At 37.6% G+C, this 14,942-nt stretch overlaps 1 protein-coding gene across 5 annotated transcripts; it reads right to left on the bottom strand.

Moving 5' to 3' along the window:
• Positions 1-5,171: 5,171 nt before the first annotated feature.
• LOC143025484 (uncharacterized) lies at positions 5,172-13,908 on the bottom strand. Of its 5 annotated transcripts, none has more exons than XM_076185232.1 (2): positions 13,879-13,908; positions 5,172-8,539 (listed from the first exon to the last, which is right to left on the bottom strand). In XM_076185232.1, the coding sequence occupies exon 2, from the start codon at positions 8,298-8,300 to the stop codon at positions 7,341-7,343; it is 960 nt and encodes a 319-aa protein (XP_076041347.1). In that variant the 5' UTR covers positions 8,301-8,539; positions 13,879-13,908; the 3' UTR covers positions 5,172-7,340. The 5 variants fall into 5 exon arrangements, with proteins under 5 accessions (XP_076041347.1, XP_076041329.1, XP_076041339.1 ...); XM_076185214.1 differs by having other exon boundaries at positions 13,828-13,907; XM_076185224.1 differs by lacking the exon at positions 13,879-13,908 and adding an exon at positions 13,600-13,744.
• Between the last annotated feature and the right edge of the window lie 1,034 nt (positions 13,909-14,942).

Raw genomic sequence — 14,942 nt, 5'->3', positions numbered from 1 at the left:
GTTTCTTTTCATGTCCTCTTGTTTTTCTCTCATCCCACTGTTGAGTGAAGTTCATACTGTGTACAGTAATTAATTGTATTAGCAGCTCAAGAAATTCATGCTCATAGAATGTGATATACTCATGCAAACTTGCCCAGCCAATACTGGCTTAAGGTATGCATTCAGGCATTGTAACAAATAGTATTTTAATTTTGTTTTATATACTGTGAAGTTTTACAATACTAATGATGCTACATTCATTCATTAACCTGTTTAGCTATTTCACTTATTTGTATTGTACAGATCAATTGGCATGCCACTGTTTCTACAAAATATCACATTCAAGCTTAAATTAGACAATTTCCAACAAATAAGAATGGAGATCTTGAAGTTATTTTACATCCTCTGGTCCTATAAAACAGCCACTAAAACTACTCCACTGCTGTATTTATGACTTTACCATACTGCTAAGAAAAATAATTTAATATAGTACTTTTTCATACAGAACACCTGTGTTGAAAGAACTTGGTAGAAGCATAAAAAAGCCAAATATAAAATTTTTATCATTCCCAAGGAGAATGTCACATTCATCTCTGCTTCTGAGTTTGAATATTACAACTATCTTTCCACACAGCTCCAGTCTTTAGTTAGAAATGTGCAATGCAATTTCACATTAGAAAAGGTCTTCTCTTGCATAAGGTATCTCTTGATTTTTTAAAGCAAGAAAGCTGCACAATACAAATTACATTAGAAAACTTATTTCTTGTATTGATCATTCATAAGAATGCTGCATTGCACAGGTCATGGCAGAAAGGCTTCTCTCCATATGGAATATCATGTGCTACTTCAGAACACCCTTTTTGTGAGAAACCTGCACATCACAGATCAAGCCATTGGAGAAGCCTTCTCCAGTGTGGTTCATCACATTTTTGAGATCATCCTTGTGTTAGAAAGCTACAGCTCATACTGGAAAAGCTTCTCTACAGAGTGGGTAAGCACATCTAATTTTGATCATTCTTTCACAAACTTTAGCTACCGTACTTGTAAGAGGGACCGGTCTATAGTTAGTAGGGTCTTCCTTGTTTCCCCCTTTATATATTGGTATTATATTTGCTCTTTTCCAATCTTCTGGAACTTTTCCTTCTTTCAATGAACTGCTTATTAGACTATGTATTTTGTCTGTTAGTTCGTTCCTGCATTCTCTCAAAATCCAGTATGCCATTTCATCTGGTCCATGCAATTTTCTGACATCAAGATTACTCAAGTAATTCATTATTTCTTTCCTTGTTACTTCTATTTCTTTCATAGGGGGTACTTTCTCTTCCCACTCTACATCTCTAAATTGTATGTTTTCCCTTTTAAACACAGATTTAAAATGCTTGTTAATAATTTCTGCCATTTCTATTTCCTCTGTGTATTCAACTCCTTATCGTAGTTTCACTAATTGTTTGTTTTTCAGTTTGTTGTTTACAAATCTATAAAACAGTTTTGGTTGATCTTTACATTTTTCTATGACATCCTTTTCATATTTTCTCTTTTCTTCTCTGCACAATTGTACACTTTGATTTCTATAACTAGTATATATTTTCAATTTTTCAGGTCTTTTGTCTTTCATTTTATCCAAGCTTTATTCATTTGGTCTTTCAACTCCCTACATCTTTTGTTAAACCAACACTTTACATATCCTTTTTCTTGTTTTTGTCTTGGAACATACTTTTCCACTCCTTCTTTATAATTTTTTTTTTCAACATTTTCATTTTCTCTTCTACTGTTGTTTCCTCCTTGTGTATTCTTTCCCAGTCTGCTTAAAAAAAAAAAATCTTATTTTATCAAAATTTGTTTATCCATACATCAATCTTCCCTTTCTATATTGTCCGTTTTTTTCATGTATCTTTCCTCATTTAGTTCCAGTTCAACTAATATGTGGTCACTTTCACTTATTGAGTCTTATATTCCATCTTGTCCACTATTTCAGGTTCTGATGTGATTATTAGGTCCAGTCTCGATGGTTCTTCATTTCTATACCTAGTATTCTCTTGTATCCATTGTGTCATTGTATCTTCTATAATCATATCAGGTAGCACATTTCCTCATAGGTCATCTCCACTTTTCACTGTCATCTCTTCCCAGCAGATTTCTTTACAATTAAAGTCACTCATTAAAACTATTCTTACTCCATCTTCCATTATTTTATTGTTGTCCTTGTTCTAACATATTTTTATGTTTTCTCTTCCCACGAAGCTGTTTTAGGAGGCACATAATTTACCACAAACTTCCTGCTCTTCTTGTCCCTGTCCTCTATTTCCATCATAATCATCTCTATTCTTTCCATATGTAACATTCCTCACATTTATATCCTTCTTAGTCAGGAACCTAACTTCTCTGTTTCTAATCCAATAATTATATACGCCATGTCCTACACTGTTGGGTGGTAATGGACCTTTTAATTTTGTCTCTGCAATTCCCATTATGTCCAGTTCTTTTTCCTGTTATTAAGCCATCTATATTTGTGAAAGACACTTTTAATTTTCTGTTACCTCAATCCTGTTTTCTGTTTCCCTTCCTTTTCTCTCTATGAACCATTTCCTCACTTTCATATCCACTATCCAATATAATTCCTCTTTGACTCTATTCTATTCTTTTTCTCTTCCTCCCTTTCCTCTTTATTCATCTTTTTATCTATACCTGTTTATACAGATCACTTTTTGCTAGTTTCCCTGTTTTTGATACAATATTCTCTGCTGTCATTTGTGACCTTAATTTAAACTTGAATGGTCTGGTCTTGTCTATATTGTATTTCCCAAATCTATATATTTCTTCAATTTCTTGTTCATCTTCTTGAACTATTTTTAATACCTTGTTTACTTTAACTTCTTCTTTACTCTTGTAGTCCTATTTGGATTATGCTTCTCCTCCATTCCTAATATAATTATACATTTCTATCTGCTAAGTCTCTTACTATATTCTCCTTCTGTCTCATCACTTTAATAACTGTGTCCTTAATTTGTTCTTTCATGTTGTTTTGTTATATCTAAATTTAATTTTGTTATTCTCTTGGACTTTTCTCCAACCTCTTTTGCTATGGACTCTTTTTATTATTCCTCTTTAATTCTTCATTCTCATCATTTACTTCTCTTAACTGTCTTTTTAATTCTATTTCTTTAATTAGGTTTTGATTCTCTTTTAGTTCTTCCAGTTTATCAACTATGAGTAACTAGTGCTAGTTGGCTAAACCTAACCTCCCATGCTTTGTTCATTTTTGGTAATTTCTCCTCTAGACTTACTAGTCGGGGGAGGTTGTCATCTCCTCCCTCATTAAACTCATAGAAGTAATTATCTCCTCTTTCCATTTATCTGCTATTACCTATATTCCTACTTTTAATACCTCTGCTCACCTGTTCGACCTCATCTGTGTCATCTGCACCTCTTTTGTTTACACCCCTTCTGCTGTCCAAGGCCCATTCCTCCTCTTCTACATTTTCTTCCATTTTCCTCAATAATGCCTCCCCTTCTCCTTTTTCTTCATCTGCTCACTACACCACGAGCTTTCCCCTTCCTTACTAATACAAGAACTCCCTCATCGCTGAAATCCATGAAAATTGCATTTTTCTGGGGTTCCAATCTTTGCCGTCAATCTGACTGTGTGTGTGTGTGTGTGATTCACCATGGTCTCAGATCATCTATTGGTCTCATTATTGACAGCTATTACATTCTTGGATGAGAGCTAAGAGCCCATATATGCCCGATCTAGTGGTAATGCACTTTAGACACACATAACTCCCTGCCTACAAGAGTTGAAGTGCTGGCTCACAGTGCAGCAATGCTGAAGTTATTTCAGCACTGGATGTGAATCAAACTAGTACCTCTGCATTAGTGGTTGCGAATGGTACGAATGTGCCATCAAGTTGTGTGTGCATGTGTGTGATTCATCATGGTCTTGGATCAGTTGTTGGACTCATGATTGACTGCTATTATCTTCCTGGATGAGCTCAAGGATCATATCGCTTGTTTGCGAAAACGTCGTCATAACTCAAAATATCAAATTTTTCAGGAGAGGCATTTTAAAGTTTCAGAACGCTCTCAATATTATAAAAAGCCCTCAAACACCATAGGTGGAACATTTTTTGGAGCATCACATACGCCTCTAAAGTTTATAGAAGTTGAAACAATCATAATCTTTACTAAGTCTAAAATATTTGTTGGAACAAGTTGGAACATGTAAAGTTATGTCGTTGGGACATTTAGCACTCCCTAGCGGTCAATTTTTGAGCTACAGATATGACACTGTTACCAAACAAATCCGTGTTTGAAGATGAATATGTCTGTATAGATAACTCAAAAATTCAGTTTTTTGAGTTATGACGACGTTTCCGCAAACAAGCGATATATGCTTGATCTATGGGTAATACTGTGACCTTGCACACACACATACAAAACTCCTTGCCTACAATAATTGGAATGCCAGCTCACAGTGCAGTGATGCTTATATCATTTCAGCCCTGGATGGGAATTGAACTCAGACTGCTGGATTAGCAGTTGTGAATAGTACCACTGTACCATCGAGTTGTGTGTTGACACATAATATAATGACACCCACTCATTCACGTAGCCTACATGCGGGTCCGTGGAGGCCTCTGCTCGTTGGTTATTGTCAGACTTCTTCACTTGACTGAATGGCAGTTTTCATCTGTACATAAAGAACTCTGATCTAGAAAGGTGAGAATTCCACCAAGTGTGGGTTCACAATTTTGCTAATATTGGTTTGCTAGTCTCATTGTTTCCCTAATATTTCCTAAAAATGGGATAAAAGACTAATTTTTCACCCATATTTTTCATTTGTGGCATTGAGGCACTAACCATATCATGACGTCAGTTTTTGTTGGACAAATGTATAATTGACTATTTTATATCGGACTTTCCTTAGCCCTATTAATCCTTCTAATATGTAGTCCTGAGGTCACAAAAGTTTTTTCACAGTGGCAGGCTAGATAACTGAGGCAATGACAACCTCGGGTTGCATAATCATTTTGTTCAATACAATACTGTACAGTGAATACACAAAATATAAAGGCAACCCAACATACTTATTTACTATTACCCAAACAATAAATAAAAATATGTAGAAATTGCAATGCATCTTATAGCCTTTCTTGGGAAGATACACAAGGAGGTTAAGATTAAAAATAAAGAAATGTGTGACTTAAGTTTATTTTACCTAGCTCTATTCCTTAACCTTCTGTACAGCATATGCCTGTCTGAAAACCATAAAATCCTAGCCAGCAATTTTACCTTCATGGTTAAAGTAGGTGCAGATGATGTTGTGAATAGCTCTAGCCTCTTGTGCAGGCCAGCTGATCACAAAAAAAATAGGACCCCAGTGAAGATGCACAAACTTGCTGATGGAATGGGTCAGCATATTTCGAACCATGTAAACAATGAATTGTATTAACAACTCGAGAAATTCAAGATCACAGAATGTGCTGTGCTCAGGCAAAATTTGCTCATGTAATACCAGCTTAACCTCTTGAATACGATGATGTCTATTTATGCGCCATGAGCTGAGAGTGGACACAAGGATAGCGGTGTCGGCTTCCTGATTATTTTGTTGTCGTAGCTGAGTGACCCCTGTATTCTATGAATAGGCTTAATCACGTTTTCTGTGACGTTATATTCATTCAGGGTGAAAGAGAACAAGTTTAGCAGAAGTAACTTTATTTTCTGTAATGCACATATTGTGATGCATCATCATATATCAGACAACCTGAAGTGCATGTGAATATTTGATTCATATTGAAGAGGTTAAGGCATTGTAACAAATTAGTATTCTAATTTTGTTTTATGCATTGTAAAGTTTCACAATACTAATGACACTAAATTATTTGTTTGCCTGTTTATCTATTTCATTTATTTGTGCTGTCCAGATCAGGTGGCATTCCACTGGTTCTATAAAATACCAGATTGAAGCTTAAATTAGACAATTTCCAACAAATAAATCAAGATCATGAACTGGCTTTAGAGCTTCTGGTCCTTCAAAACAGGCACTAAAACTACTCCACTGCTGTAAGAGTTTACAACAGCAGTTAAATAAATAATAATTTCATATAGTACTTGTTCATACACAACACCTGTGTTCAAAGAATTAGGTGGATAACATAATAAGTGTCATGTATAAAAACATTTTCCGAGGAATATGTTACATTCATTTCTACCTCTCACTTTGAATCTAATAACTATCTTCCCACACAACTCCAGTCTTTAGTGAGAATACAATTTCACATTAGAGAAGTTTCTCGCTTGCATAAGATATCTCATGACATTTGAAAGCATCTTGCGAGAAAGTAGCACTGTACAAGACTTCTTTCCTGTGTTGGTCATTATGTACCATTTTACATTACTTCATAAGAATGCTTCAATGCACAGGCCGCTAGAGAAAGGCTTCCCTCCACATGGAACACCACATGCCATTTCAGAACACCCTTTTGTGAGAAACCTATACATCACAGGTCATGCTGCTGTAGAGGCCTTTTCCAGTGTGGTTCATCACAATATTTATTATCCTTGTGAGAAAGCTGCATCATACAGCTCCCACTGGAAAGGCTTCTCTCCAGAGTGGATAAGCCCATGGCATCTAAAATGAAGCTTCTCTCCAGTGTAAGCACAGGACATTTGAGACTACTCTTTCGTGAGAAACCTGCATCACACAGACCACACTGGAATGGCTAATCTCCAGTGTGGGTCATATGCAAATCGATGAAACTCTTTTGTGAAAAAGTTGCATCATGTAGGTCACACTAAAAGGAATTCTCTCTAGTGTGAGTCACAATATGAGCTGAGACAATTCTTGGGAGCAAGCTGCATCATACAGGTCACACTGGAAACACGTATCCTGAGTATGGGTCATCATAAGCCACATGAGATCATCCTTATGTGAGAAAGATGCATAGCACAGGTCACACCGGAAAGGCTTTTCTCCTGTGGGTCATCAACGGATGTTTGAGAACCCTTTTTCTTGAGCAAGCTGCTGCACAGGTCACATTAAAAAAATTCTCTCCAGTGGTCATTACATGACATTTGAGGCAACTCTTTTATGAGAATGCTACACAGCACAGGTCAAATTGGAAATGCTTCTCTCCAGTGTGCACCATCACATGACATCTAAGACTATTCTCTTTTGAGAGATCAGAATTGCACATATCACACTAGAAAGGATTCTCTCCTGTGTGGGTCATCATGTGACATTTGAGAGTACTTTTTTGTGGTAATGCAGTATTGCACAGGACACACTGGAAAGGCTTCTTTCCTATGTGGGTTATCATGTGACTTTTGAGGTCTCTTTTTCTGAGAAAGCTGCATTACACAGGTCATTGTAAAGTCTTCTCCTCCTCTGTGTGGCTCATCGTGTGACATTTAAGATCACCCTTACTTGAGAAAGCTGCATCACACAGGTCACACTGGAATGGCTTCTTTCCTGTTCGGGTCTTCTTGTTACATTTGTGGCGACTCTTTCGTGAGTAAGTTGTATTACACAGGTCACATTGGAATGGCTTCTCTCCTGTGTGGGTAATCAGGTGATATTTGAGACTCCCTTTTCTTGAGAAAGCAGAATCGCACAGGTTACACTGGAAAGGCTTCTCTCCTGTATGGGTCCTTATGTGATGTGTGAGATCCGACTTGAGTGCAAAAGACGCATCACAAAAGTCACACTGAAATGGCTTCTCTCCTGTGTGAGTCATCATGTGATGTTTGAGATTATTTTTTTCTGAGAAAGCAGAGCCGCAGTGGTCACACTGAAAAGGCTTCTCTCCAGTGTGTGTCATCACATGACGTTTGAGAGCATTGTGTTGTGAGAAAGCTGCATCACACAGGCCACACTTTAATGGCTTCTCTCCTGTGTGGGTCATCATGTGATATTTGAGGGTACCCTTTTGTGAGAAAGCTGCATTGCACAGGCCACATTGGAAAGGCTTCTCCCCTGTGTGGACCATCATGTGACGTCTAAGATAACTCTTTAGTGAGAATGCCAACTTACAAAGATCACACTTGAATGGCTTCTCTCCTGTGTGGATCATCATGTGATATTTGAGGCGAATCTTTTGTGAAAAAGCTGAACTACACTGGTCACATTGGAAAGGCTTCTCACCTGTGTGGGTCATCATATGACGTTTGAGGTAACTCTTTTGTAAGAAAGTTCTACTGCACTGGTCACACTGAAAAGACTCTACTTTATGTGTCATCATGCAACCTATGAGACCACACTTTTGTGAGAAAGTTGCATGGCACAGGTCACACTGGAATGGTTCCTCTCCTGTATGGATCACCATGTGACATATGAAAGTTTTTTTTTTGTGTGTGTGTCAGAAAGCAGAATTGTACAGGACACACTGGAAAGACTTCTCTCACATGTGGGTCATCACATGATGTTCAAGATCATCCTTACTTGAAGAAGTTGCATCACACAAGCCACACTAGAAAGGCTTCTCTCCTGTGCTGGTTCTCACATGATATTTAAGATGACTCTTGAGATAGCCCTTCCAAAGAAATCTTGATAGGTACCCCCTTCCTGGAAAAGATTTAATTATAAGATTGACACCTAACTCTTTGTGATTGAGTAATAATAGAATTGTCAATGTTTTGTATACAAACCACTTCATACTCAAGTCCCTTTGGATCTAAACAGACCCTTTGTAGAGCCATGGCTGAATGTTTGTGAGCAGACAGTGCAGGGAGCCACAACCAATAAAGGGCAGAGTGCTCAAACAAGTTGACTTTCCATGCCCCTATCAACACGGTCACCCACTCAGTGAACGAGTTGTTGGTAGTTAGGTGTGTAGGTCTGGGATTCACAAATAATGCATCACCAACTGTTTTGGCTCGGTCTTTTTTATATAATAATTACAATATCTCTACATAGGGAAAAACCATGTATGTTATGAGTAAAAGTATAATGAACAACATATAATACAGTATGTGAGGACTTCAGCATATATGAGGGTTGCTACTCTGTGAGGAAGTTCATGAGTTCCTAGTACTTACATATATATATATATATTAGGTATGGAAATCACATGTGTTACATTGTGAAGATGAAGTTACAGTCAACTCTAATGTATATTGGATGAAGTATGAGTACACTATTAACTAAAACTGCATGACCTGATTGATAGAAACAGTATTACAACCATTATCGTTACCTATATGAAAGGTGTAAAACTGACTCAGAAAGAACTGAGCAAGGTCTAATGAAACCACTAGTTAACAATAAAATTCGAAACCATAGGTCATTTGAGTCTCCTTTGGTGTATTCTATCATAATAAACCAGTTGCCAAGGAAATGACAGAGTGCAGGATTTGGTCAGGCATCATTTTCATGGATGACAAACATATATATATATATATATATATATATATATATATATATATATATATATATATATATATATATATTGTGTGTGTGTTTATATTCAATTGATATACATTAACTCAGGATTGACCTGCTTGGTGTAGACCAATCAACAAAGGAACATGAATGTATAAAAGCCACCTCGATAAAGCAAAGGTAAAGCAAACACCACATACATCTATTTTACACAATATGAACAGCAGGGAAAGTCAACTTGTCTGAGTGCTCTGCCCTGTACTGGCTGTGGCTCCTCACATTGCCTGCTTACAAAAATTCAACCATGACTCACATGCCACCACCTAACATAAAATAGGAGGAAACACTAACAGATATAAAATAAAGTGTGTACAAAGTATGGAGTTATATTTGGGGAATAAGGAGAGAGACTCATGTCACATGCCCTTGTTAAGGTTGGGCATTGATTAATTGACTGCCCACAATGTAATGAAATTGGGTGACCAAATGAGGCCCCGCATGGAGAAGTGTCCCATGCGTCACAATGGCCGGTTTTGAGTTACGCACATATAACACTATTTTGGCCCTTCTACTTCAAACTGAGCATGTCGGAAAGGACAAAACGTGACCTGCAATATGGTCGAAACTCTCCTAAAACAAAGTGGTAAAACCTCACGCTTGCTCGGCCGGCACAAAATAGTGTTATATGTGCGTAACTCAAAACTGGCCATTGTGTCGCATGGACACTTCTCCATGCAGGGCCTCAAATGTACAATGTATTATACTACTTTCGTTATAAAATATAAAGTCACTGCTGTATTAATCATTCTCTTTCATTCTGAGCAAAAATAAACACAAAAACATAACCAAATCAGTTCACAGGATTCGGGGGTCACTCAGCTACAACTACAAAATAAATATAATCAAGACACTGACACCAGCATCCTCATATTTTTTTCTAAATCTATGATGGGATTAAATAAAGTCAGTGCTTCTCTAGTCCACTTAGCTAGAGTGAAGAAACACTGCCGATTTGTCTTGAGTATATCTGATGGAGTTTATGTTCTTTTACTTTTGTAAGAGTATGACAAAATTTTGAAGTAATAAAAAGATGTTTTGGAAGTAAATTAAGAAAGGAAGAGGCAAATCAAGTAGAGAAGAAAAGGTGCAGATGGAAAGATGATAATGGAAGAGATGGTGGTAAGAGGAAGATGGGCAGAGTATTTTAGGTAACTGCTAAATATGAAAGAGGAAAGGGAGGGAAAGGTAGTTGCAGTGGGAAACACTAATAAAATTACAGTGATGATTGAGAAAAATGGCAGAGAAATAAGGAAAGACGAGGTGAAAGCAGTTGTTAAAATGATGAGAGCAGGTAAAGCACCTGGGTTGGATGGGTGTCATGTGAAGTGTCTAAAATGGAAGATATAGTGATGATGGACTGGTTTATGAAGTTGTTTAATGTTTGTCTAAAAGAGGGTAGAGTGCTGGAGGACTGCCTGTATCCACTTTACAAGGGAAAAGGGGACAAGTGTGAGTGTAGTAGTTTCAGAGGGATCAGTTTGAGTGTAACTGGAAAGGCTTATGGGAGGGCTGAGGAGGATCAGGAGAGGAACAGAGAGAGTAATTTTCTTGCATGAGGGTGAAGAGAGGGGGGGGGGTCACCAATCAAATAAAGAAGCCTTGCTGTGTCTGCTGTACTGCTTCTAACCCAGGGCAATGGGTGAGATACAGGGATGACCTGTCATCCAGGAGGAGCCAAGATAAGAGGGAGGGAGGGGGGTGAATGTGGGTGAAGTATGTGGGGATGAAATGGGTGGGAGTGGATTTATGCCTTTGACTTTGGCTACCTCCCTTGTAAGGGAGAAATTGCCATTGGTATATATATATATATATATATGCATTTTTGTAGGTAGATCATGCCCCACTTGGCCACAGTACACATTATCATAGTCTTGGCCTAGTAATTTATATACCCCATGGCTATCATCCACCTTGGTTCTTTGATGAACATTTGCTACCTTTCCAAAAAAAGTAAATAAGTAAAATGCTGTTGGGAGTAATTAAAGTTGACTGCTCAATTGTTTGGTAGAAGCTTGGAAGCAGCATTGATGGACTTGTGTAGGGTAATTTTATACTTTTATGGGTAATTTTATACTTTTACTAAACTTGGAATTGAGGTTTGAAGTCATTTAAAGTTGGCTTTTGCTCTACTGAGGGCTTAAGTAAAAAACAAGACTGAAGATATTTTTTCACTCCAGCAAGCTGGATCATAATTGACAGGAAAAATGTTGCCATTATTTTTAAATCCCATTGCAGTTTTACTTATGTCATTAAACACTTCCAAAGGTCACTGGTCACCAGATTCCATTACTTCATTGGCAATCAATAAACTAATCTCCAAATCTACTGGTTCTGAACTCAACACTTGTCAATTGTACAACCAACCTCATCAAGGGCATGTAACACAACCCTCTTCCCTTGATCCTCTAATGTATCTCCTCACTTTGTATATGTTCTTGTTCTCCACTTCCTGTACCTATCTCCTGAAGAGGACCAGACAGTGGTCAAAATATATGGACATCTCTACAGTTCTCTTATTTTTCTCCAATTCTGGATCACAGTATTATTTTATTTGTATGCTACTACATCACTCTTTTATGGATATGGCACTATGATATATTACATTTTACTTTTTCATTAGAAAAGTGCTGAAAATCATCCATTACCTAAATCCAATTGATCTAAGAAATTGTAGAGGTACTGTCCATATTCTTTTATGTCACATTTAGTAAAATATCTTTGACTTGGCTACGGTACCTCCCTTATAAGGGGGAAAAGCTCTTGGTATATAGAGAAGAGAGTATTATCTCAGTTTAGATGGTGTTCCTGCATATCTACCTTAACCAATGTAAAGTTGAATGTTCTGTGAACTCTGGTCTCATTTGAGCAATTCCCACATTACTGCCTCTCAAATGGACACTTCCCATATGTACAGTGGTCACAACTGGTGAGTTACAGATAGGCAGGGTTCCACTGTAAACACTTTATACAAGAACATACCATTAATAAGAGTACATACATATGCACATACTAATAGGCCCTATCCTCCTAAAAGCAGAGTGGTTGAGTCAAAGCACACACACACACCTTTCACCTATCCCACACCCTTTCGCTGGTCTCGCATTCACCTAGTTGTGGGTTCAGATTCCATACTTCTCTCCTATTCCCACTTGTGACTCTTAATTATCTGCCCCAACAACATGGTCAAGTCTTCACTCATTTTCTATTTTTCAGGGGACGCTCCATGAGGCACTTTGACAAGTTCATTTGGTAAAAATAGCACCAAAAGCTTGTCGATAGAACTATAGTTATGATTTCTGGCACCCTTGTCTTGAATGAAAAGTTCATTACCCTACCAGCCTAACCTACCCTGTCACCACCTATACCTAGTGGGGGTTGGGTTAAGTGACACTCACTCCTACCCACCCACCACACCCCAACCCCTCCATCATCCACCATCAAAACAAGCTAGTAAGATCAGCTTACTGAGTTACAGTTACCCAGTATGATCAGCACTTCAGATGAGTTACAATTAAATCTATGCAACAAATATGTGCCTCATTGCAATCTTACTCATAAATCAGGATGACAACATAAGACCATTTTAGGTCAGATTATAGAGTACAAGGATCTTGCACTTTTTGGAGGTGGGGAAAGAAAAATAATGTACTTTCACATTCCCCATTAATTATTACTGGGTAAGCATTGCTGAATGACAATGTATAAAGAGCATTCCTATATAATGTAAAATATTTCCTAATACTTAATGGGGCAATGATTTTTTTCATAAGACATGGTTTTCATTGTATTTTGGGTGTTCCAACCAATGACATACAAAAACCCGGTTGCCCAAGAATGTAGTAACCTTAGATATGTTTACTAATAATGCTGACGCGGACACCAGATAGCGGCGAAACACCATGTTTGTTTTTGGTTGATGTGAAAGACGAACTGACAAAATTCTAGTAAAATGGCCTTGTCTAGCCTAACCTAACCTCCTATGGGGTATGCATTTAGCATCCCAAGATGCCATCAGGGTCGTCGCTGGCAGGAAATTTTGATTGTTACATTGATGATTGTACGAGATTTGACAGAACAAACATGGCGTCGGGAAGTTCGTGTCGCAGTCCCGTTGTTAAGTACCTTATCTAGCAAGATTTTGTTCTTAATTTCCGCCAAGAAAAACAGATATTATGTTAATTTACCCGATTTTTTCATTTCGTATTGATATATCGTGTAGGGGTGCACTTCCTTAGCGATACAGAGCTAGCCGATGATATAGATAAGAATTGCAGATTCGAGTCTGCCAAATGTCATATACGCTACGAATCGAACACTAAAACGTCAAATGCAGACACACTACGCATACATTAGCTGCCTTAGTACAAGTTCATTGCACTCACGACACGAATTCAAGTGTGAGGCACACGTACTTGGCCTGCCTGTACAATATACAGACATGAAAACTACCCGATCTCAAATACTTTCAGTTCCCAACAAGGCTTGACGTCATATGTAAACAAACAGAATACTAGGAGTCTCAGGCCGGTCTCACCTGATTGATTCACCTGCAGGATTCATAATAATAATAATTGATAATAATAATATTTATTTGGCAATATATATCAAATACATGAAACACAGATAAAAACACATAGTTCGAAATTACAATTATGATTGCAATTGCCGAAGATAACACAAAAAAAGTATACAAGCTTATTTCCATTGTGGTCCTCATTTGACTGTTACTCTACACTAAGTTACACAGACAACATATATAAGGGCTAAGAGGACTAGAAACAGTCATTAGTAATACAAATCAGTACACATATTACACATAAACATTATTATAGATTTGCTAATACTACTAAAATGTTCGTAACACGTAGGATTGAGACCAAGATTTGAGCACCAACCACTCATAGGTTGTATTGTTCAAATCCAGTGCTGAGTTCTTGAAAGTCTTTAAAAATGTCAAAAAGTAATGAATTTTATGTTTTACTATAAAAATAAAATTATTTCAAGCGTTTTTTGTTGTTGATTCAATCGGCAATAAAAAAAAATCCTAAGAAAAATATCACATTTAAAAAACATACATACATACATACATACATACCATAGGCTTTTTCTCCCATACAAATGGGATAGCCAAAAAACAAAAGCGTAAAAACCACTCCCACTCATTCCATCCCTATCTCCACCCCCATTCACCCCCTTCGATCCCTCCCTCTTATCATGGCTTCTCGCGTTAGCGACAATCCAAAAGGCGTAGTCCAAGGTCCGGCATGGGGTCAAAGGGGCCAGCCTAGGGTCCTTGCTGGGGTCCAGGGGCACCGCCCTGACGGGAGCTCTGCTAGGATTTTTTGTTGGGGGCTGAGGAGGGACTTGACATGTTGATGAATGGGGGTCTCAGAAAATAAACTCAGATGATGATCATTCATGAACATCTGAGCATGGGAGGCATACCATGCTGTTTTGATCCCGGTAAAAAAGTTTATTTTCTAACCTCACTTATCTATTGTTCGAGTGAGGTATATCGAGTTTCCAA

This window comes from Oratosquilla oratoria, chromosome 1 (assembly GCF_046742065.1).
Source record: "Oratosquilla oratoria isolate Oo_2021 chromosome 1, ASM4674206v1, whole genome shotgun sequence".
Lineage (NCBI taxonomy): Eukaryota > Metazoa > Arthropoda > Malacostraca > Stomatopoda > Squillidae > Oratosquilla > Oratosquilla oratoria.
This window is presented reverse-complemented; position numbering and strand designations above follow the sequence as displayed.

Excerpts from the sequence above, each read along its gene's own strand:
- LOC143025484 (XM_076185232.1), bottom strand. The coding sequence starts at position 8,300 with ATGGTGATCCATACAGGAGAGGAACCATTCCAGTGTGACCTGTGCCAT.